Here is a 23,991-nt window from a genome sequence, read left to right as displayed (position 1 = left end):
CTTTTGGTTTGTTTATATTTAAGTAAGTGTATATCTAAATGCTGGGGGCGGGGGAGAGGCGGAGAAATCCAAAATGAAACTTACCAGAATTTAATTTAAGTTTATAAGCTGAGTTTAAACAAACTCATTATCTATCATTAGCTGCTAAGATCTTCAAAAAATGGGTGTATAGCATTTAGACTTCTGTGTGCCTAAGCAGCTCTTGAAGTCAGTAGCACTATGGCATCATAGTTTCTGAAAATATTGATGTAAACATGCAAGAGTTATGTATTTCTACTACACATACACTTAAATATACTCCTGGAATCTACAGCCAACTCTGAAACGGGAGGCAAAAAAACTCTGTAGCTGAAGGCTTTCTTCAGTTCATAGAGATTGCTGAGGAAAGTGATGCAAATTCTGGGAGGATGGTGCAGCCAGCTGAAGTGCAGTGTTCTATGTTATTGGTGAGGTTAGGCTTCAGAAGACAAAAGCTTCATGGCATGCACGTACCTAATGCAGATGGTTGGACTGAGAAAATAAAATAATGCTGACGCACTCTAAGCAATACAATTCAGATGTTAATCATAGAACCATAAGCAGTTCTGGAGATGGAAAAAAGCTTAGGCTAAGCCCTTTATTGCAAGAGAACTGAAGCTCTTAACAGGCCCTTTCACCTGACTACTGAAAAATATCAGCTCTTTTGGACTGTTCAAGCACCACTTTACATTCTCTGTATTTGAGATTCTTTCTGTGAATGCTGAGCAATGTGGGGGTTTTTTTGGAGAAGAGTATCAGTTTCCTAAACTTTGCTTAGCTTTCATTTCTTCTACAACATTTTTCCTCTTATTAGGCAAATGAAAACATTAAGGTGGGAAAATTGTTCTTTGTTGAATAACAACTTCTCAATAAAGCTTCCATGAAGTAGATTTAAAACACTTTTAAAAAAAATTGTTGCAGTCTCTATTTTAGGCTCATTTTACTGAGGAGTGGCAAAGCTTCACTTGGTAACAGTTCTAGGCTATGGTTTATTTTGTAAGAGAGAAGTTGCAATTGTAACTCTAGTGCTGAGGAGTATGACCATACTTTATTTAAGGAAGCACCTCTAAACTACTGCAAGTTCAGCTGGACTTTATGCACTTTTGAACTAGCTAACTTTGCTGGTGGGTCCTAACAACGTATCCATACAACTGCATTAAACACATTTAAGACCACTAAAAAAGCGGAAGTTACTGATCCAAGCTGTGTGTGCAGCTCAGCCTAAGACAGATCAGTTTCTGAAAGGTTCTCTCCTGCAGGGTTAAGCCTCCCTTGAGTGCATGTGAGAGTAAGGAGTTCACATTTCTAAGTTGAGATCAGTCTCCTTCACCATGCTGCCACCTCCCCTGCATTCAGTATTCTGTTTTTGCTTCTTCTACACCAACTTCTATTTTCTTCATCACAAGCTGTGGAAAGAAAGTGGTTGATAGGAATGGTAGTTTCTTGATTATTTAATTCATCTAAGACCATTTTATAGCCCTGTTCTAGGGGGTCACATTAGCAAGTTCAGAAATTACTTGGGAGGAGGATCTGGGGGACAAGGAAAGGACTAAATCTTCAGCCGAAAAAAAGCTGAAGTGTCAAGGGCACCAGAACTACACAGCTGTGAGCTTAGCCTTTACTTCCTATTACTGTCATCATTCTCATATGTATGAAATATGGAAAACTAGAATATACAACTCAAGTAAAATTTACTAAAGCTGTTAATAAAATTTTGAAACAAAGTAGTTTGCTTCCCCACAAATGGACATTGTTAATTGTTCATTAACAATATGCGTAAGTGTACAAGAAGTCAGTACAGTCATTTGTATCAAGTATTTAAATGCACATAAAAGATTTCAGAGTGCATTTAATCTATTGGCTCTTATTTACAACTTTCACGTAGTTCAAAGATTCTTTTAATAAATAGTGTAACCATGACATCTGTATCTTTGAGACTAAACACTGCTTAAATGTTAAGCATACAAGCAACAAAAGCCCAGCAGTTGTCATTGCCGAAGAATTAAGAAAGATAGTGTGAACAGAGCTGTTTTTTGGACCTTTTCTCTTGGCCTAGCTATTCTTGCTCCCAACTCCGACAAATCGAAGTGGAACCGAAGAGAATAGTGCTGAGAAATCCCAGCAATAGAATTCTCAGGACAGTTACAGCAGAAGACTTTACCAGTGACCAAATACTATTATTTCAGAAGCAGCTGCTCTTTTCCCAAACTCATCAAGGTAATAGCTTGAACATTCTTTTTCATCTTCTGTCCCTGTGTACTTGGTACGCTAATGTCTTTCCACATTCAATCTCAGGCCCTGTCAGTGCTCAGCTCAGAACATAATTTTTCTTTTATGTATTTCTGGCAAAAAAAAAAAAAAAAAAAAGCCAAGCTGTCAGTTTCAATCTAATTCCAAACCTCAAATTCATTACATTTTATTGTAACTTCTGAATTATCAAATTCGTACTGCTTGTGAAATGCTTTAGAACACAACCTCTCTCTTCTACCCTTACTTTATAATTTTAAATGATTATCACCTTTCTTCTGTCAACTATCATAGTTTTCACTAAACTTGCATTGAATATTATGGAGAAGCATTCCAAAATTTTACACAGTAAAAGTACACAGGATGAACCACAGAGTCTCCTTCTATCACAGCAGCTATTTGCACCAACTTCTTTAACAGATATACTCAAGTGACCTGTATTTCTTCTGATCAAGAGTTCCACATTCAGTATTTCTTATTTAGATTGCTGGGATGAAAAATTCAGGCAGTAAGGCGTGTCAGTTGGTATGCAATAAAAGTTTAAAACGTGTCAAGTTGCAAGTTGAAATTTGAATTTTACTCAAACTCCAGGTCTATAGTATACAATTCCATAGGTATGAGTGCAATTTTAATGCACAGAAACATCACTCTATAAAACCTATATTACATACCATCAAGAACAGTACTATTAACTGCACAGCTGTAATAAATACAGATAAAACTACATATGATGTTCAGTGGTGCTCCAGTCACAGTGCCAATTCACAGGAAGAGTGGTTCCTGCAGCCTGTGTAGCAGCAGAGAGGAGGAACAGGAGAGATTGACAGGGTCTTTGCAGAGACTCTACAGAGCCAAGAACTGCCCAGGCTCTGTATTGCAGAGGAGGGACAACCAGAGATACCCTCAAAGAAGCGGTGGATGGAGACTCCCGCAGCAGGCAAGGCTGGAAACTTGTTGCTTCCAGCAGCACAAAAGGGCTCCTTCTCTGCCTGCAATTCAGTCACTACAGAGCAGGTAGAGTGCCCTGGGAACAGGTGAGGAAAACTATCTCCGCCAGGGGGGCATAGGAGCTAGCTGAGCCTGAGCCAAAAGAGAAAAGGAGGGTGATAGTTATCAGAGAATCCTTTCTTTGGGAGATAGAGGCCCCCCTAAAAGACAAGTCTGCCAATCAACCATCTTACTGGGCCCAGATCCCAGATGTTGCTCAGTGATTGAGAGATTGTGGAATTTAAATTCCTGAGAGATGTGAGCAAGACATACTAGAACTGCAGCCCTGGACTTCAGGAGAGCAGATTAACTTGTTCAGGGATCTGCTTGTCAGAATGCCAGGTGAGACTGCCAAGGAAGGCAAGGGGGCTCAGGAGATCTGGTTGGTAGCACAGCAACAGAGCCAGACTCTTCTCAGAAGAGCACAATCCTAGGACAAGAGGCAATGGACACCAGTTGCAACATGGGAAATAACAATTAGCTCTAAGAATTTTTTTAAATTTTTTTAAATCATAAAGTTGGTCAGTCACTGGAACAGGTGCCCAGAGAGACTGTGGCACCTCCATCCTTGGAAGAGTCAAAACTCAGACACAACCCTGAGCCATTTGGTCTAATTGGACCAGCTTTGAGCAGGAGATTGGACTAGATGATCTCTGGAGGTGCCTTCCAACATGCTTGATTCTGTGATAAAGTGTTACCATACACTGCACTTTCAAAAAAGGTTATGAAAGGCAACATAACAGTTACTTACATTTTGTAGTCATTGCTGTATCACAAGATAGATACCAATCACGTTGATACAAAGCATTTGTCCCTTTGCTATTTATTCAAGTGGTGCTAGATTTGAGGTGGAGAGAAGGGTTTAATCTTCTTCATATAGCTAGGTTTTAACAATACTTGTTTTCCCTTGACCTTTTTCGTAAAGAACATAAATCCTTTTAACAGAAAATACTATTATTAAAATACAAGCTGAACTTACGATTGTCCATAGAGAAGCAAACATGGTTAGTCCTAGATGTAGCCTCTAAGCCTCAGTCAAGAACTATTGGTTTTTCATTTCCACCTGCCCGAAGCTTAAGCTTCTTTGCTTTTAAGTTGGTTCCACAGTTAGGCCGCTTATGTTCTTGTGATTTCTTCACTGCTGAATCTTGGATATTCTTTGAAATATTCTGAGTATTTCCTCCACTTCCTTTCAAATTTGCAGACTGAGATGGTTTGTTCTGTAAATGATAAACAGCTCTATTAAAATTCTAAGATTGTTTTTCTTCTTTTTCAATGTACCCATGCAAGAGAAGATAATGAGGTCTATTTTAAATCCTGTTGATTGTATTACTATGGAAGATGAATTGTACAGATGCCAACTTATTAAAATAAACTCTATTGGAAAATGTATCCATATAGGAAGTCAGTACACATATAAATACCCTGTGGATGCTTTTCTCATTTGTTGTCCATTGTATTGTGATGATATGTGCCTCATTTTTTAGCAGATCAGCTTTTGGTCCTATCTTCAGGTAGGATATTGTAGCAAATGCCGTGAAGCTGAAGTCTTCTCTGCACAAATTAAATCACAGTGTTATAAGGGATGGTTGGAGAGAAACATAATAGACCACATGAGAAAAAAAGTGGAATGCATTTAGTAAGCCTTCTGATGGATGTTGCAAATAGTAGCTTTATTTCGCTTTACTTATTCAAATGAACAGTTACTTAGTTTAGAGGGATTCTGGCCTATACTTAATTCAGTTTGTGGTGCATGTGCGCGCATATGAATCTGTTTGAATACATGGTGGAAAAATGAGGAAAAAAAAATACGTAATCATTCATCAGCTCACCCTCTTAGAAGTATAAAAAGCCAGTTGTACAAACAAATGCCAAAAATCAGTCCAAAAATAAAGAGATTAAAGTATTTGATATTGCATATCCTTAGAATTTATAAAACTATGTAAGGAGACAAAACACCACACAGAAGCACTGCTGGTATTTCATGGTTTTTTAAAATTTCTGAGTACCACTTTCCACATTTGCCACCCTCTCCTGACTTAGACTCCATCTTGACAATCCCGTTTTTGCTCTGCTTATCCCTGAGATGTTAGTAAGACTCAGTATAAATAACTGACTCATCTAAAATGAAGCTTGCTGCAGATTTAAAGGTTCTGCTTGCGTAATCACAGAAGACCTCAACTTTTTAAAATTGCAAGAGATGCACAGAAAAGAATTTCAAGTGTTCCTCCAGCATCTATATTACCATTTTACAAATAGAAATAAAATAATCTTTTCTGTCTTTTGTAATACATTAAATGCTTCTGAAATAAGAGCTAAAGATGAGGCCACAAAATGTATCTATTAATATTATTAAAAAGCAACATAATAGAAAAGGAGAAGAAGTAATATACATTGTTATACATACTTCAGATACTGCTGTAGTAGTAAATGGGCAATCATTCTCTCCAGTTCCTCTCGAGTGTGCTTTGGTGGAATAACTTCAGCCACCCTGAACTTTGAAGCACCTTTCCCCAACCATGCATCAATTAATTTCAGTGGTGTGAGTTTCTCACTCATGTTTTCAGCTTGCTCAAGTATCCTGATTATATTCCTGCAATATCCTGTTATATCTATTTTCTGAAATGCTACAAGTAAAAATGAAGTAATATTTAAATAACAGTTATTTATGGTAGTGCATTTTTTTAAACTATAAGTCAACAAATGTTATAGTAGAGCTGAAACTTTATCAAATTAGGATATATTCGTAGTCAAATTTACATTTATCTTTTGGTTATTAAAACTTGATCCTGCAAACATTTTTACATGTATTTAACTTTACAAACCACAGAGAAATGATTTCAAGGAAGCATTTGCAAAGTGTAATATTTGTAAGCCAGCTCCTATCTAATCCCACAACTGGATTCACTTTCTCACCAATAATAGTTATTACAAAAATATTAGAAAGCAAAGAGGAATTGATGAATAGGAGCAAGGCATTTCTTCTTTCAAGATACTTAACAGACAAAATAATAGGAGAAAAAAGTATTAATTTCATTACACAAAATAGTTTCATCATGAACAGTCATTCCAAAGCAATAACACATCCAAGCAGTGCATAATGATCATGCCTCTACTGCAGATCAGATCATGGCCCAGAATTACCCAGACTGTCTCCTCCAATACTAAGAATTGAGTGCTGAGAAGCTAGGACAACTGCTAGGTTTCCCCAGACATCACTCATATATCAAGAGGCCCTAGGGGTAAAACAGTAGTAAATGGAATATATTTTAACTATACTTCATCATGTGGCTCCTCTAAGTCTTGCATGCAAACCAAAACTTCATACTTTTCTTAAGCTCTGATCCCAGTTTAAACTTCACCTAAGCCTCACTTCGAGTTAGTGGATAACAAGATGTTACAACTTGCATGATTTTGCAAAGCAGCTTTATTATATGGATAGAAATAACTGTATAATGCAAAAAAGAGGTCAAATATCTTTTATTTCCCCATCTACTTTACCTAAAATAAAATGTTCAGCGAAGTTATAACGTCTAATTATCAGAACAGCTTTGAATACAGAATTGTTTGTAAGTTTTCCAAATGTTCATCACTGCATTTTCCAAATGCTTCGCAACAGGTATATGAGGCAAGCAGATGGTATTTTTCACATTTTCAGTAACTTGCCTGACACTCAGAGAAATTTAAGGTGTTTGTCTGTGTCCAATTATAGATGTCCAAGACCAACTTTTTCCTCAGAACTCTTTTCGGGGCTTTTCAGCACTAAATAGCACTTTCTATGTTTAAAGTACAGCTCCGACTTAGTGCAGCAACAAATCCTTCATGCATCTTCAGCAACTCATAGCTTTCAGGATGGGTACCAAAACTGACAGTTAAAGCAAGCATAGCCGCCCAGTACTACCCAGGAAGTTTGTGGGAAAAGCAAGGAAAGAAACCATTTACCCAAATGGTGTTCTACTGAAACCATCCTCCTTCACCATGCAGCAGGAACTTGTTCCAACTCTTCTCCCAAATTTCCTCTAAGTTTGGCCCACATGCATTCTCTTTTGCATTCTCAACTTTCTTCCAAAGGAAGAGCATGTACTAGACAGTTGTTCTGTTGTGAGGGCTAGGGCACTGCAAAATCTCAAACTGCAGCATGCTCAGTTGTTCTGCACACCTGGCACATGCACAGTCCTGACACAGGTAGGACTCATGAGCATGCAGCACTGGAATCCTGAGAGATTTTAACCAGGCAAGTTGTAAAAGGACATGTGCAAGCTGGGGCTTTTCAGAGGCCAGGTTTGAACAGTTTGGCAGGCAGAGATCAAGAGGATCCTCCTTGAAATAAAGCTTTCACAGCCAAAAAACCCCAAACAAAACCAAACATATATCAGAATCTTTTTAATACAAACTAATCTGCCCCTTGCCCCAGCTTCACTTTTGGGAACAGATGAACTGCTGAACCTGAAAGATATCAAAGAGTTTGGCCTCAGACAAACAGCCAGTCCAGGAAGGGTTCTGCTAAACACCTTACATTTGGCAACACTGTCAGCCACTGAAAACTGATATTCATAGAGAAGTTGCACATTGGTAACCGGCAGTATTATCAGGATGCTTTATAGAAGTTCCTCATAATTTGTCTAAACTGGATTTTTTTATTTATTTTTTTTTTAACAACACCACCTTTTCCATGTTCTCTGTCCTTGGTTATAAAAACAATTTACTTACAGTTCTCTCTACAGCAGTTATCACACATTCTGTTGCAGTTTGCAGAATCCCATACTTCATCAAAATGATGGGCTATGAGGACCCGGCGGCACCTGAAAGCACAGAAAAGCAAAGAAGGGGCTGCAGAATGTAAATGTACACATCTGTTTGACAAATCAAGTAAGTGGCAAAAAAAAGTTCCTTGGGTCAGCTTGTATCTCAAAAAAAAGTCTGAAGAATTGGCTCAGGAAAATCAGAAGACAAATGCAGTGGCATAGTATTTCCTGTCAGATATGCTGACAAGAGTAGCTAGTAGCTTTCAGTGCTATTAACTATTGCTATGGGAACAGCTTGGTTAAAGCAGAAGAGTAAATACCATCTGCAGTTCCAACAGAGTGCAAATTATAAGAATATAAACTAATTTATAGACTCAGGCCAAGAAAGGCTATAGAGATTTCATGAGTTGTCCACAACATTGACAAAAATGTTTTCCATAAAGTATTCAATATAGTTCAGTGCAATATGTGAAACATTAAAAAGATCTGGAGTCCTGTATGGCCATTAAACACTGATATCAGACTAAAAAAGCAAAACATTTCAGTATTTGCATTTAATGGGATTTGAAATCCAAATATTTTTCATTGACAGATTTTTTTACCTCAACATAAACACTTCCAAAACTTTATCCTGAGACTAGCATAAAACAGGGCTCAGTTACTTTATGTGCAACAGTACATATACTGAGCATCCAAACCACAAACTCCAAAACTCAAGACTCAGTTACAATGGCAGCAGTTTTTGTAGGTTTTTTTTCTTTTGATAGCCTCTTTAAAAACAAGAAAATCAGCCTAATTATTTAAAAACTAAGCAACCAAGCCACTACAGTAACTTACTTGTTCATATTCTGGCAGTAAGACACCATATCATACAACTTCTCTTGCCCTACATTTTCCATCACTACCATTGAGCTGATTCTGAATATATCTCCAAAACCATAATATAAAATGCAGTCAGCTTTTTGGTCATCTCTACCTGCAATGCATTTAAACAAACAAAATTTAAACTTTACAAGAGATTTACTTTAAGCATATTTTTTTCATAGTACAAATTCCACTCTTACCTGCATGTGCTTCTGCAGCCCCTCTATAAAGAGAGGGCACCACTGTAACATTATCAGGCATAGCATATCAGCCAATAAAACATATCATGACACGCTAGAGATAAGATGAATTTAGAACAGTCTTATACAATTACAGTATCAAGCAAACTGAAAATACTACATAATGAAGTTTGTGACTCTTTAACAACTAAAATGTTATCAATGTGATGCACAAAGTCAATGGAAGCAATATTTACCCACTCCAACACCTCTTGCAAAGTTATATCCAAATACACATTAAAGTCTAATTTGTATTACAAGACATGGGTAAGCTTCAACTACCTTATTAGGTATTCATGACAACTAACAGAGAGGATTAGATAGAAAGCAGTTGTGTGATCACTGCTATCTCTGCTGCTACCTGAAGTGAAACTCAGCATGTTGCTGTCATCTTATAGAAAATGATTTAACAAAATATTCCATTTAAAACCAACTGTGCCTTCTATAGCTGCGTTTAGATCATCTCTTCCTTTCCCTGTGCTCTCCTTCCCCCACACCAAGATGATGATGTGCTGATAGGTGTCCTCCTTTTTGCAAGATCCAGACAGCAGAAAAGGCCTAACCGCCTAAACTAAGTTCACCACTGAACAGAAAGGAACCACTTCACTCTGAGTGGTGGGCAGGGGGAAAAGGAAGGTTTCACAAGCTAATTTAGCTTGTATGGTATGCTCAGGCAAATTGGTAGCAGTGATTAATGAAACCCTCCTGGAAGAATATCAATTAAATCAAGTTATGTATAAGAAAACACACTAGTTTGCTGTAAAGTGCCAAATAAGAAACATTCACCCCAAATGGTAAACATTGTGAAACAATAATTTCAGCACCTATATAAGGCCCCTGACCACTTAAACATTTTTACTTCCTGTTACCCCAGCACTATCTAAAAGAAACCAGCTCTAGGGTAAGCAGATGTAAACTTCCACAAACTTTAATGGATATTGTATCTTTTTCAGGTCAACATTAAGGCCAAGTTCTATCATACAAGCAGCGTTAAAATCTCAGCCAAATGCTCATCAGGGTCCTGAGAAAGCTTTCCTCCACATACATTCAAATCTCTCTTTGAGCTTCTGCATTATTACTATTTCCAAAGCAAAATAACTTATTTGCCATAAAAGGTATCTAGTGCTGCTATACACTGATCAATCCTTGAAATTCCCTGCCCCAACTCCCTATCCTACTTGCATTTCTGTGGCCAGTGAAATTCATTCAGAGATTAGACAGCATCTAGAGAAAATCCGAAAAGACTGTACATCCCACTTTACTCTTAAAAAAAAAACAAAAAACCCCACCTTTCTATTATATACATATGATTAGTCAATGTCACATTATGAAATAATTCTGGTAAACCATAGATGTCACAAAAATCAAACTTCAAAAAACACTGGGCAAAGGTCTAAATTCTTAGGGCTTTTTGCTACACTGCAGTATAGAGGCCTGAGATCATGAATGTAATTTATATTTGTCTAACACCATTCTGCCTTTGTAAAGAGGCTTTAAAGCAGTTTGGAACCTGTCTCAAAGTAAAGACACCTTACACAAATGGCTGAAATAAAAGCATAAGTTTATTGGTTTAAGGATGTCAATGGATGCTAAGCAAAAATTAGTTCTTACGACACCTGCACGTCCACTCTCTTGGTAGTAGTTCTCCATGGATTTGCTCATAGTATGATGAATTACAAACCTCACATCCGGTTTATCAATTCCCATGCCAAAAGCAACAGTTGCCACTACAACCTGAAATAAGAGTAACAAACCATCAAGGTACCAAGACAAAATTTGTTTAAATGAGACAGAAATCTATGAAAGGTGCTGTCTACTTAACCTGGATTTCATTTGTTGCCCATCCTTTATGGACTCTGGTCTTATATTTCGCATCCATATTGGCATGGTAAGTCCCTGCTTTGATTCCCAGTTTCTGCAAACTCACAGTAACTTGCTCCGAGTCCTTCTGAGAAAAACAGTAAACAATTCCTGCACGAAAGTAAAGACAACTTTTCTTAAGATTTCATGAAATTAAAAAAAAAGGACCAATAATAATAAAAAAAAGTAAGTGACCTTTGTGCCTATTCAAGGTGAAGTATTGGTAGCCATGAATGAAATTTCAATGATCAGTCTAAAAAGACAGAAAAAGATGACTTTTGCATTACCCTCTGACCTATAATGCTTCCTTTAAATTAGGGGAAAAAGTGACTTAGCTACATTTTAGATTTTTTCTAGTGCAGAGAAACAGTTCAATCTCTGATTTTGGCTTGTAGGCTACTGAGAAAATATGGGTGCCGATTAATATAATCAAAGAAGGACAGTGCTTATGAAAAAGGGTGCTGTCCCTTACGGTATATATGACATCTATAACATCTCAGCTGAGATTTCAGGTAACTCTGCTTTTTGTCATTAGTCACACTGGGCTAGGTCAAGGATTTCACACAAAACCATGAGTTTGGAGCACTGTCTCTTTTAGAGAACAATGCATAATGGATGTGTCATCATCGCTTCACAGCAAAATGCTGTTTTTTCACTCGTTAAACATCTTGGTATTGCAGAACACACTTATTCTGAGCTCATAAACAGAAAAATATGAAAGAAACCATTCTTTGACAACACAGCAGAAAATTTACTGCACACTTTTTCATTTTCTGAAGCACTTTTTCCCCCTCAAAATTATTATTTCAGTTTTAATATAACTAAGAAAGATGACAGGAAGTAGGATGAGAGGACTGAAGTACAGCACCTGAGACAAGAAGTCTGGAGCAGGGAAGACAGAGACAGACCAGAAACAAAAGGCCACATTTAATTAAGTTGGTCAAAAGAATCTACAGCTCCTTTTCCTCTCTCAGCAGACATCAGCCTGACAGATGCACCTTATCTGCATGCATCTATTCCCCCTTTGTTCCTGATCAAATACAGAAGAGCTAATATTTTTTAAGATGTAGCGCATGAGTTTATTTTGCCAAGTTGCCTACATGGTTCGTCTAAAGGACCCAGCCATATTGACGGCCCATGCAAATGCCTATTTAGTTTCCACACAGTAGTAAACTGAGGAAAAAGAAAATATTTCTTTAACATTGTTTTTTATTGCTTAAGCTTTTGAGGATATTGAGGTTATAAAGTGAAATATTCCAAAAGGAGGAAGGGTTGGAATTAGGAATATTCTGTATGATCTTAATTCTTTCCACTATTTCTGCAAATACATCATGATATAACCTTTAACTATCTACTGAAATTCTACGTTTCTAGTGTGTTTCGGCTCACACAATGCACAGACGTTATTACTGCTCAGTAGGTGACTATCTTATATTCAGTGCATTGCTCTAGATTTAATTTACTGCACTATTCAAATCCTGATTAAAATATAGTGAAGCCCCTTATGACACTTAAAATTCTATTGCCCTCATCATACCTAATAAATGCTCTGTAAGCATTAACTTACATTCATAATTTCTCACAGTGATACAGCATCTCCTTTTTTCTGCTAAGGAACCAGTTATGGTCAGTGGCATTCACTAAATTTGGATGACCATTCTGAGATGCCTGTAATCACATTTTTAAGAGTATTTAGTAACATAGCACAATTACATTTAAGATAAGCTTCCACCAACATCATCTGCTGTTATGAATGCTTTAGCAACTCTGTATGTAATACTAGAATTCCAATTTGGATAGAAGTAATATGCAGTTTGTGATCAGCTTTGCAAAGATTTGTATCCAGGGAGCTGCCCAGCACAGCAGCAGAGACAGGCATAGACTGTTGCTCTGGAAAATTAGGTTCTGTTGCCTTTGTAATATGGCTCTCCTCTCTTGGGCTTTGTATAGTCAATAAAATGTGGACTGTAAGTAAACTTTTACACTTCCATCCTTCACTGCACAAGCACACTTCACGTCATTCCATATCCATCCTGGACTTTGAATGAGACATGAATCTTGGGATCAAATATGAAAAAGAAGTGTTAAAGATAGTATCCTGACATACAGATACTAAATGGCAGATGAATAAATTAAGAGCATAAAGGTAACCTTTTCTGAGCCTCATTTTAATGATCTTAAAAATTGCTGCTATTCTACATACGTCAGCATCACTGATTATATTTTAATACTTCAAGAGATGCAAGTAAATTGTCAAGACATTTAAACAGTAAGGAATGAAATTTAATTTCTTTTAACGTTGGCTGTTTAATGGATGGTGAACAAGGAATTTCTCTATGCATTTCAGGATCACTTCAAAACATCCCTGTAATGCCAAAGATAAATAACAACATGCTTTTTTATACTGTTTACCTGAGAGTCCTTTGTACCTTCCATTGATGATTTTAACAATGTCCTCAATGAAGTCCTCATTATTTGATGGTTTATGTCGAACCTCAAAAATAATACATACATGCAAGAGTGTTCTTCAGTTGGGAAAGCAATCCATCACACAATCCTATTATCTTACTTCTTCCAGTATAATAAACCCATCTATTCTGCCACTTAACCAAAATTACTATATATTCTGCGTATAAAGCTTGATTACATCTCAGAAGCCCTCCAAAAAAGAAACCCACAAGTTTTCTGTGAACAACAATAAAAGAAGGCATGGTCAGACAGAAAATGCAGCACAACACAGTAATTTCTAGCTTTTTGCAATATGACATGACATATTTTCTAACAGGTTGCAGCAGTCTGAGCCTGCTACCTCTCTCTCCATGGTACTGACCTAATTGCTAAGCCTTGTTCACACACAGAATAGAGCAGCCCAGGTTCCTCTGCAGATGACAGGATATGAAGTTCAGCAAGACAAGGTCATTAAAGACCACCATGGTTCAGTTCAAAAGCTATACATTATTAAAATATATATTGAAAATCTCTCCTAAAACTAACCAACTATTAACTTCCAGAAAATATAACATTACTGCAATACAGTCTACAAATAGGCAAAAAGACATACCTCATAGTAAAGATTGGGCCGGTTGAAAGATGCAGTAAAGGTAATGCATTTCTTAATACACAGAATTTTCTGAGCATCCTTTAAAACATGATTTGTAGCAGTTGCAGTCAACCCAATCAATGGAGCATTGGGAAACTGTCGTTTTAAAATACCAAGAGACTTGTAGTCTAAACAAGAATACAGAAAGGAGAAAAAAAGATTTCTTGTACCACAGATTTAAGCTTAAGAAAGTAATATATTCACATAGCTAGTATTCAGTGAGGTAAAACTGCATTAAATCTGTAGCAAGCTAATAAGTAACAACTTAACTAATTTATACATCCAAATGAAGTAGCAAGAAGGTTGAGTTCATCAAAATGAATGCTTACTCTTGTAAATGAATTTTGTAAGAGCAGCCACAATTCAGCAGATACCAAACATAGGAGTGGAACTTCTTAAGAGAGTTAAAGGAAAATCGCATTGCATTAACCAACACACAGATTAGATTGCACGTCTGTGCTTAAAAACAGTTTTTCAGTTAAGACAGCTTTGCTAATAAACAAGCAATGTGGAATTTGGATACATACATCAAACCATGCTAAGGAAAGATTTTAAAGGCTCAGTGCTAACAATCACTTGCTACCTTAGTACAGGAAATGCAGCCTGAGGTACATATCCAAATTTCACATTGCCTTTTTCACTGGCATGTCTCTCTCTACTTGCATACCGTTTTTAAACAAAACAGCAAAGGTTGACTTCACAGTAATCTTTGTTTTGAATCACAGTTTATCTTTCATAGGCAGAGAAACAGCAACTGATAAGTTGACAAGACAGGAATCAAACTGAAGCAGAATTTTTCTTTCCCTGCAAGCCCAGGGCATTTGCTGCAAGTTACTTAAGAAGCAATTAAAATTTATTTCACGAATTTCCAAAGTGTAGAAGAGTATTATTATCTCAAATGCAGATATTTTAAAGGATCGTGATACTTAGCATCCTAGAACGAAATTTTCTTCTCAGTCATTCAGAGTGTTAGGGAGCACTATATAAAATGACACATTTTTTTTCTGTAGCAATAGATTAAAGATGATTTTATTATCCATATTAAAGATGGCAGCCAAAAGCTGTTCCATTTTATTATGCTCCAATTAAAATAGGCCCAGGTGGCAGCTTTTCAGAGGACTGACAATGAAACATGCAAATAAGGACAATTTCAATGCAGATACTTAGCTCTTGGACAAGGATATAGTCATTTGTGAATAAAATTTAAAGTCTTTGAGCTAACAGAAGTACTTTGCATACCTAAAAATGGAAATATTTACTTAACACATGAAGAAAACACTTGGCTTTATTTCAAGCCTAGCTCATCATTTATTGATGCTTGAATAACACTGCGAACTCGATTTCTAATGAGCATACCAGGCCTGAAGTCATGGCCCCATTGACTACAACAGTGGACCTCATCTACAGCAACACGAGCAAGACATCCCGCTTGATAAGCTTTCTCTAGCTTTGACATGAACATTTTGCTTTTTGCAATCTTCTCCGGGGTCACATAAATGAGCTTCAGTTGCGAATTTTTGTTCAGCATTTCAGCATGAACCCACTTCACATGCTCCTGATCAAAACAAAAGGAAAAATCAGAGGCTAACAAACTAGGATGACATATAGAAGTTGCTAAGTGCTAGGATTCTTAAGAGGCTATTAACAATTTAGGAAGCAATTAACAGCGGCTGAAACTGTTACATATTATTTACTTCTACTATAAGTCCTTGCAGAAGATATATAAAATATTAATTTTAATATTTGGAAATTCTATCACAGAACTTCTAATAGGACAGCTGTTGAATATTGGTCTTTGCTTCATCATGTGGTATCACTATTTGCCCCATAAACTATCATGTACTAAACATGCCTCTGGTGCTACAAGTATAAAATAATTTCGTACGCACATCAACTAGTCCCAACTGTAATCTTTATTACTGAGTTTTCAAAGTGCTCTACCTGAAAGCAGGCTCAAAGTTTGTCATATTGCATCAAGCCACTAACCCATCAAATCCAGTATCAGAGGCAAGTTAATAACCATGACCTCTTGGTAGTCAGGAAATAAAAATATTTCACTGTAAAAAGCAGTTGACTAATAGCATACAGGGAAATAAGTTGCTTCTGGGTATCTGGAGCAAACAGTTTACCATCCTAAAGCAAGAGAAATAATATGTATGAGTCTGCACTGCTCAACATGTCACTAGTGCACAAGATCATCTCCTCCAATCTTCTTTGAAATCTAGAAACAGAGTAAAATGATACAACGCTTACAGGCAAAATCCCTAAAATAGTCCCATGAAATCTATTTATTCCATGAAAGGTGTTGGCTTACATCTGATTTTGTTTTTAAAAATAAGAATGCAACATACTCATTCACATTATCCATATCACAGCACAGAGCTGCAACACTCTGACAGGGTGACATTAGCTGATAGAACTGTTCAGTTAGTATTCATAAATAGTAAAGTTCATTTAGTATTCATAAATAACATGGATTTAGGCAACATGCCAGTGTGTACTTCACAAAACGACACCAGAATTTGGCAATTAAACATACCTTACTGCTTGAGGCATTCAATAAAGTTGCAGAAATGCCGAGTTGTTCCAAAACCATGAGCTGATCTTCCATAAGTGATATCAAAGGACATATCACAAGCGTGAAACCTGTAACAATCAATCATTTGTCTCATCTAAACTGTTCAGTTTCCATAATGTCTCCTGTAACACTTTAATTTATTTATAACTAATGCATCAACCCTGTTCTAAAGAAACTACCTAAAACAAGCTTAAACTTCATACTCAGTAGTAGATTCCCTTCTTAGGTAGCTGATAAGAGAGTAATAGGTCACAAAGGGTTACATCTGATCAACCACCTGTGACATGCCCCTTCTCTTAGACTCCAGACCACAAACAACTCAGCTGCAAACGTAAAACAAAGTATCAGAACTAATATACAAACAGAGCAAGTTGGATTCACAACTATCTCGAGAGGTGCTAATTTACCACACAACTAAACAATGCAAGGCATTGCTAAGTTTAGTCTTTATGAATAAATTAATTATCAAGTGATTGGATAGGTTATTTTCCCAAGCAGGTTTAAAAATTTCAACTGGATACTTGCTCTTAAAAGTGAATAAGCAAAGCCTGTCCCACATAAGCTGAAGCTAAAAATTCCAAGGGGGGAACAGAAAAATAATAGGTATCGCTACTTTGATAATTTACACTTTCTATATTAAATTAAAAGGAAAAGAAAAATAGTGACAAACTTTTTCAAAAGTTCTTTCAATGTTTAATAATATAATGTGTTGAGATGAAGCTAGATAAATGTGATTTAAATTTAAATCATTTAAAAGGTATGTCTGCTTTAAAGCTGCTATTGCTTCTTGAAAGAAAAATACAGCAAAAGAGCAAAGTAAATATTTCTAGTAAATCTTTCTCTCACACTTTCACTCTTTCTTAGTGTCTAATATCACCTAATATGGTGATATTAGACACTAATATAATGTTCATTCTCCAAAGAAGTATAAAAGGGGGGAAACTAAATAGAATTGTTTGTATACAACCTTTCCCCCCCCCCCACATACCATCAGAACAGACAGCTGGTAACTGATAGCAAAGACTCTTTCCACCACCTGTAGGCATGACAAGAAATATATCCTTTCCCGCCATTGCAGCATTTACTGTTTCAAGTTGCAGGGACCTAAACTTCTGCAGTTTAAACTTGCTCTGCAGTGCTGTTTTGATCTTCTCAGACCAGGGAAAATCTGTTAAAGAAAAAAATAAATAAATTACAGAATTTATTACGTTAAAATATAGGAAGCAAAAGTAACTTACATATACAACAACAAGTTCTGAAAGTGGTACAATTTTACATCAGGAAAAATGTTCAGAGGTTGAATAAAGGCACACAAAAATCTGCACACATAAACTGAGTCTGTATAAATTAACTTCTGTAAGATGTACTGTTGAAAACCCAATTAAAATGTAAACACAATCCTCCTGACTAAAAGCTTTCTTTGCATATAAATGTGAATTCATGCTAAAAATGAAACTCATGTGTAGATGAAGGACTTTAAAGTGCTCATTTTCAAGTGACTTGACTAGTCCTAAATGAAAGGGAAGCGAGAAACCCATCCTGAAAACAAATAATATCAGACACTGAGCCCTACAACAATCTCACTGTTAAGTCGCCTAAATGCTTCCCTCATACATATCCAGTGATTACAAATAGCATAGTGAAGGCAGAGCAGGAACCATCTGTTCCATATAATATAGAAATAATAAGCTAGCATCCAAAGGAAAGGGGGGGGAAGTTTTGTCTTCTCCCAAATCATCACTCCAGCATGTTTATAACACTACTTTTCCATTAAAGATTTAAACAGTCTTCATCATTTTAAGAGAAAATACCATGAAAACTTGAATTTCAGATTCACCAGGAGGTTTATGAGCCATTTTTCATATTAATAAAATAAAAATGCAGAAACACTGTAGGAATTCCATACTATATTGCATGCAGTGTAAGAATTAACTTTAAGGTTTGAGGTGACATTGCTTCCTAATTTATAGGGATCACAGTCAAGATCCAAAAGTCCTCTGAGGTCAAGGAAAGTCTCTCATTGACTTCAGTAAGCTTTGGACTGGGGCCAAATTTACCTACTGTGCTTATTCATCATGTAGACATGCAGCATCCTATTGAAAAGATGTTAGTTTTCTAAGCACAGAAAGAGAACTAGGCAAGAAGTCACCCCCAAAAAATCAATTTGTTCAATAGCACCAATGTGCAGTTATTAAGTAGCAGTATTCTTACATGAACATAATTTTTTTTTTTTTTCAAACACAGACAAATATGGGTTAGACTACAGCTTTCATTTCCCCCCAAAAGGGTGGGGGCAGGGGGGGAAGATACCTACAATAGTTACAGACAGAAACTAATAATGCACTTCTGAAATACCAATAACATAAAAGAGAAGGGGGGAAAATAATAATAAAGAGAAAAAGTTGGAACTGAGTTTGGCTACAGACAACATGGCCAAGAATCACCAGCCATCCAGGACTTCAGTTAATATTTCATTTGAAAGACAGCACTTGCAAAAGAACAGCAGCCCTCACACCACCACAGGGCACTTTTTCAGCTTGGCATAAATTTGCTGCACTCTATATTACTTTTGGCAATCAGCATTCACCTAATGTGTCTCATTTGGCAAGATGTTGGGGCTACACAACACCAGTGTCCTACCCATTCACATAGGAAGAACCACAAAGACAGCAAGAAGCAACAAGAGTGCACAACTGTCATTACCACATCCTAAAAGTACCCAAAAAATTATTTCTGGCTCAAAAATAAACAGAGGAATATAACTATTGCAAGATAGCCAGATTTACTCTATGTTTCTTCTAGCAAATCTAATCAAATTGTGACAAGTGGCTATAACAAGCCATTCTTTTCATAAATCTGCCTGGAAGAATTCAGATTAGCATTTAGGAATGTCCAAGGAGGCAAGTACAAACATTACGCTGTGTAGTTAAGATGGTAAGCCAGCTGTTCACCAACTGAAAAAATGAAATGGGACAATAATATCATTATCCAAACAGAATTCTGAATGAAAGCATTTTTCGTGTACTGAATTAGATTATCTCCATGCTAGAATACTTGAATTTGACTCTGCAAACCTTTTTTGTTCCATGCCTCAGCTGAGGTTTCAGTCTCTTCACTTCCCCCAGCCTCCGAGTCTTCTGAGGACTGCTTTATCAGCCTCTTTAGCACCATCTTCTTATGAATGAGTTCCTGCTGTTTATCCAGAAGCTCCTGAATCTGCATCTCCACGGCCTGCAGCTCATTTTCAATGGAAACCAGTTCCTCCTCTAGCACTGAAGGGAAAAGCAAGATAAAGCAGGGGAGAGACTTTAGTAACCTGCTAATCACAGTTTTAAGTGGTATCATATTTTATATCTGTTTACTGAGAGCAATCCAAATTAAACAAACAGCAAAAGTATCTAGAAAAAACAACGTGATAGGTCTATTGATAGGATTACAGCATCTAATCTTTCTATTTACCATGTAAACTTACCTATAACAAGGCTTATTTCTTAGATTAGGAGGTCACATATACTGTAAATTGTCATCTCTGCTGCAGTATATGAGGGATATGCAACACTAATGATGAATGACTGCATTGGTTAGTACAGGGTAGGGGGTGGGGGTGAAAAATCACATCACAGTCTAGTTTCCCCAAAGCGTTATCCCTCCAGTGAAACACTTGCTTGTTGTAGCTCAGTATACATCTGCAGGAAAAAAAAAATACTTGCATCTCATCTGCCCTGACATTAAAGCTGAAAGAGGTAAAATGAACACAAGGGAGTACTCCAGCCAATTCCAAGATGAGCACAACCCTAGCCAATTTTTAGTAGAAAGCATTTACATGTGAAGCAACATTAACATCAACAAGTAAAGATCTTTTAAAGATAAAAATAGGGGCATTAGCTAAAAAATACTCTTCATGCACCCAGCTCTTCCTTCTATGCAGGACAGAGAGCAGCACCTGCCAAGTGTCAAGGCTTGGACACAGAGGACAAAGGTTACAGCTCTTCAGATACAGAGAGAAAGGCAGGATCTTTACCTGAACCAACTGATATAACTAGAGATGAAAACAAAGATGTATAATGGGGGCAAAGCAACACCTCCCCCCCCGCTCAAAAAAAAAGAAAGAAAAAACACAGACAAGCTTTTGCAGACACAAGCCATTATTCAGATCTGAAAAAGTAGAAGCAAATATTCCCAAGAAGTTCGAGTTATCTCAGTGAATCTATGTCAGGAATTTGTCCCTTTATATCCTTAAGAGCATTTGTGTGAATTATAGACTGTATTTCAGAATTAAGTCCCCATGGTTTAAAAGTGCGATTAATACATGTCACACAATGCCATATGTGTATCACTATTTCAAAGCCAGTTTACATATAGATAAGAAGAAATATGTTACCATTTTATTTCAAAATAATAGACTTTGGCCCAAACATAGCAGATATGATAATTCTCACATACGGCAGCAAAAACATATTGTACAGAAAAGGATATTCACATTAGAAATTACACAAAATAGGGACACTTGTCTTCCAAAGTGCCCACTGTTACACCAAAGGAAAGATTTGAAAGTGTCTTAAAATATGAAGTACTTTTTCAAAATATTGAAAAACATGTAACTTCCTAAACAAGTCTACTTTAATTTTAGTTTATATCTAAGAAACAAAAAGGTATCCGGTAAAAATGTATTTTTCTTCAAATCTGATGTGAAAGTCTAATAACAAAGACCCCTGTAACTCTTTTCTGCATAGGATAAATACATGTAAGTATCAATAACATAGGATGCTTTTGTCTGTTAGCTAGAAGATAGCAAAAAAACACACTGAATGCTAATTTTGGATTACCTGCAACAGCTGCCATTTTTGAGGATTAGAGAATCCTATCCACAGTAGATCTCAATTAACCAAGCAACTCTCACTAAAATATAAAGATAATGGATTTCATTAGTAACCCTTCTAAACTTAGAACACATCTACTGTAAGAGACTTTTCAGTACTACTACATTAGATATTAACTTAACACATTAAGCACAGGTTCATTTAATCTGCCTACATAAATAGACGATTCCAAAGGCTATGGATCATCAGCCTTCCAAATGAAACCAAATGAATTTAGATCAAGACTTAAATTTTACAGATGTCTTTTCCTTCCTTTCTACCAGAGACAAGGTATACTATAGATCAGTCATCCACCTACCTTAGACCTGCAATTTTTTTTCTAAACACTATTTGATAGAAAATAACATAACATATTACAATTGTGCCCATTAGAAAAATAGCTACCATAACACTTAGACGATCTTCTGGGAGGAATGGAAAAGTTAATTTGGTTCAGAGAAGGGGGACTGGTTTTGATTAGACAATCAGTGAAAAGATCTTAGAATTCTACTTATTGGCTTAATTTTTGAACATCATCCTTCATGGTATTATGCATTAATAATACAAAACTCAAGAACTTGGTATCTTCTCTAACTCTTGCATAATTCTGAACTATGCATTACAGATGCAGTAGCTAAATCTGAGGGCAGGTGAAAGAGAACAAATCCAGCAGACTCTCACTAGAAACTGATCCCAACATAAAAAGAGACGTTCCTACATAGGGTTCCTATGTAAGAACGTCTCTTTTTATATATACACATATATATGTACGTATGTATACACACACACATATATATACACATATATACATATAAAAATATAAACCAAAAGTGCAAGTAAAACACTGAGTTTGTCAGAAGTTGTTGTAGCTAAAAAATGAGGGAAAAGCCCACATTTCAGAGAGAAGTTGATTGTTCTATAGAATAACTCCGTAGCGCCCAACCTTCATCTTGCCCACATATTTTATTCTAGTTACATAGGACTCCTGTCTTCATACCATCTACTACTTATACAAAAGTATTGGAAAAGATTAGCCTGCCCAAAGTACAGAGCAAGCAGGGACATGCTGAAGATCAGTGGCTATGAAACTGATCTACTTTAAAAGCAGTAATTTTCACAAATATCACTAGGCTGATAGGTCAAGAAGCATAAGCCATTTTTCCTTAACCGAAGAGTGGGAAGAGAAGAATTACCTATGAAAGTCTCCATATATGCTACTAAAGCTCCACAAGCCTTTAATTTAGCTACTGCCTCTAGAAGAAGTAGTTCAGCATCCCTTATAATTGATCCAGTATTGGCACTGCTGGCAAAGACCCCAATTATTATTTGATTCCTCAAAAACTTGGCTCCTAAGAAACTGAAGGGATGAACTCATACACCAAGAGTGGACAAAGGGCACATAGAAGCATCTTGCCTGTGAGGCAGTTTTAGCTCACTCTAAAAACAACTTAATTATTATAGTCATCCCATCATAGCCATTCCTTAACCCACTAATGAGGAAAAAGAGGCATCTAAGCAGATATAAGATCACTATACCTAAGACAGACAGCTTGGTAACAAGTGTCAGCTTCCACCCAGCACAGATTTCTACCAGTGTCCTAGCACTGTAAGCTTTTCAACCCCACCACCTCTCTAGCCTCTAAATTAAAGCTTTTTACCTCCAACTCTAAAAATAGAGTGATGTTAATCAGAGTTATCAAACAAAGAACCTTTAAAATTAAAAGAATAAAACCAACAGCAACTGCACAAGCAAGCTGTATCTTACTAGCAACGGTTAAACCAGGTAAAAATTTCCCACCTGACAAAAAAAAAAAAAAAAAGAAAAGAAAAACTGAGAAGTCACTCTAAAAATTCGCATTTAAGCGGGAAGAAATGCTCAAGCTCACAACAGGCAGATTTAAACGGGCCGTGCTGCAGCTTCAGCCGTCAGCCCGTCACCTGCAAACACAACGCGAGCCCCGGCCGCGCTCGGGGAGCGCCCGCCGCGTTAGGGCGAGGGGAACCCGTCGCAGCCAAGCACCCCCGCGCCTCCAGCCAGAGGCTGTGGCTCCCCCGCCCCAATGGTCAGGGCCGCGGCACGCGCCGCTGCCTTTCCCCCATCAACGGTCGGAACCTCGGCACGCGCCGCTGCCTTCCCCCCATCAACGGTCAGAGCCTCGACACGCGCCGCCGCCCCCGCCGCCTCTCTCCCCCGACCGCTAGAGCCGTGGCACGCGCTGCTTGCCCCAGTAACAGCTAGAGCCGTGGCACAGGCCGCCTGGCCCGCCGGCGGTTCTGCTCTCCCACCTGGGCAGGCGGCTTCCAGCCCCGACAGCCTCCCGGCACGGCCGCTTCCGCTGCCGGCTTCTCTCAGCCAATCACCAAGGAGGGATGCGCGCGAAGCGAGCATGTGCTTCTCCCCTCCACTAATGCTGAGCCCGCGCGGCCCCCGTCTGCCGTACCGAAAGCGGAGGGGCGGAGCGCCGAGGCAGAAAGGGGCGTAGCCAAGCGAACA

General features: G+C 37.4%; 1 protein-coding gene across 4 annotated transcripts; it reads right to left on the bottom strand.

The window, feature by feature from the left end:
- Positions 1-52: 52 nt before the first annotated feature.
- RECQL (RecQ like helicase) lies at positions 53-23,934 on the bottom strand. Of its 4 annotated transcripts, none has more exons than XR_010885804.1 (15): positions 23,784-23,934; positions 19,713-19,910; positions 17,627-17,806; positions 16,600-16,706; positions 15,417-15,615; positions 14,022-14,188; positions 13,373-13,454; positions 10,923-11,071; positions 10,717-10,834; positions 8,835-8,973; positions 7,963-8,054; positions 5,660-5,879; positions 4,677-4,806; positions 4,232-4,472; positions 53-1,424 (listed from the first exon to the last, which is right to left on the bottom strand). XR_010885804.1 is itself a non-coding variant. In XM_067306209.1 (15 exons), exons 2-15 carry the CDS (start codon positions 21,478-21,480, stop codon positions 4,284-4,286), a joined length of 1,986 nt encoding a protein of 661 aa, XP_067162310.1. In that variant the 5' UTR covers positions 21,481-21,537; positions 23,784-23,862; the 3' UTR covers positions 53-4,283. The 4 variants fall into 4 exon arrangements, 3 of the variants coding, with proteins under 3 accessions (XP_067162310.1, XP_067162316.1, XP_067162301.1); XM_067306209.1 differs by adding an exon at positions 21,465-21,537 and having other exon boundaries at positions 53-4,472; positions 23,784-23,862; XM_067306215.1 differs by lacking the exon at positions 23,784-23,934 and adding exons at positions 20,111-20,324; positions 21,465-21,530 and having other exon boundaries at positions 53-4,472.
- Between the last annotated feature and the right edge of the window lie 57 nt (positions 23,935-23,991).

Source organism: Apteryx mantelli, chromosome 1, assembly GCF_036417845.1.
Source record: "Apteryx mantelli isolate bAptMan1 chromosome 1, bAptMan1.hap1, whole genome shotgun sequence".
In the NCBI taxonomy this organism is placed as follows: domain Eukaryota; kingdom Metazoa; phylum Chordata; class Aves; order Apterygiformes; family Apterygidae; genus Apteryx; species Apteryx mantelli.
Note: the sequence above shows the minus strand (reverse complement) of the source record. Positions and strands in the feature narration are given on the sequence as shown.

Bases quoted from the DNA above. Each gene is read 5' to 3' on its own strand.
- RECQL (XM_067306200.1), bottom strand. From the start codon at position 23,886: ATGCTCGCTTCGCGCGCATCCCTCCTTGGTGATTGGCTGAGAGAAGCC. The intron at 19,911-23,783 runs GTGGGAGAGCAG...TTTTCCCTTCAG, and splicing joins GCTGGAAGCCGCCTGCCCAG to TGCTAGAGGAGGAACTGGTT. The intron at 15,616-16,599 runs GTATGTTTAATT...TGTTTTGATCAG, and splicing joins TGAATGCCTCAAGCAGTAAG to GAGCATGTGAAGTGGGTTCA.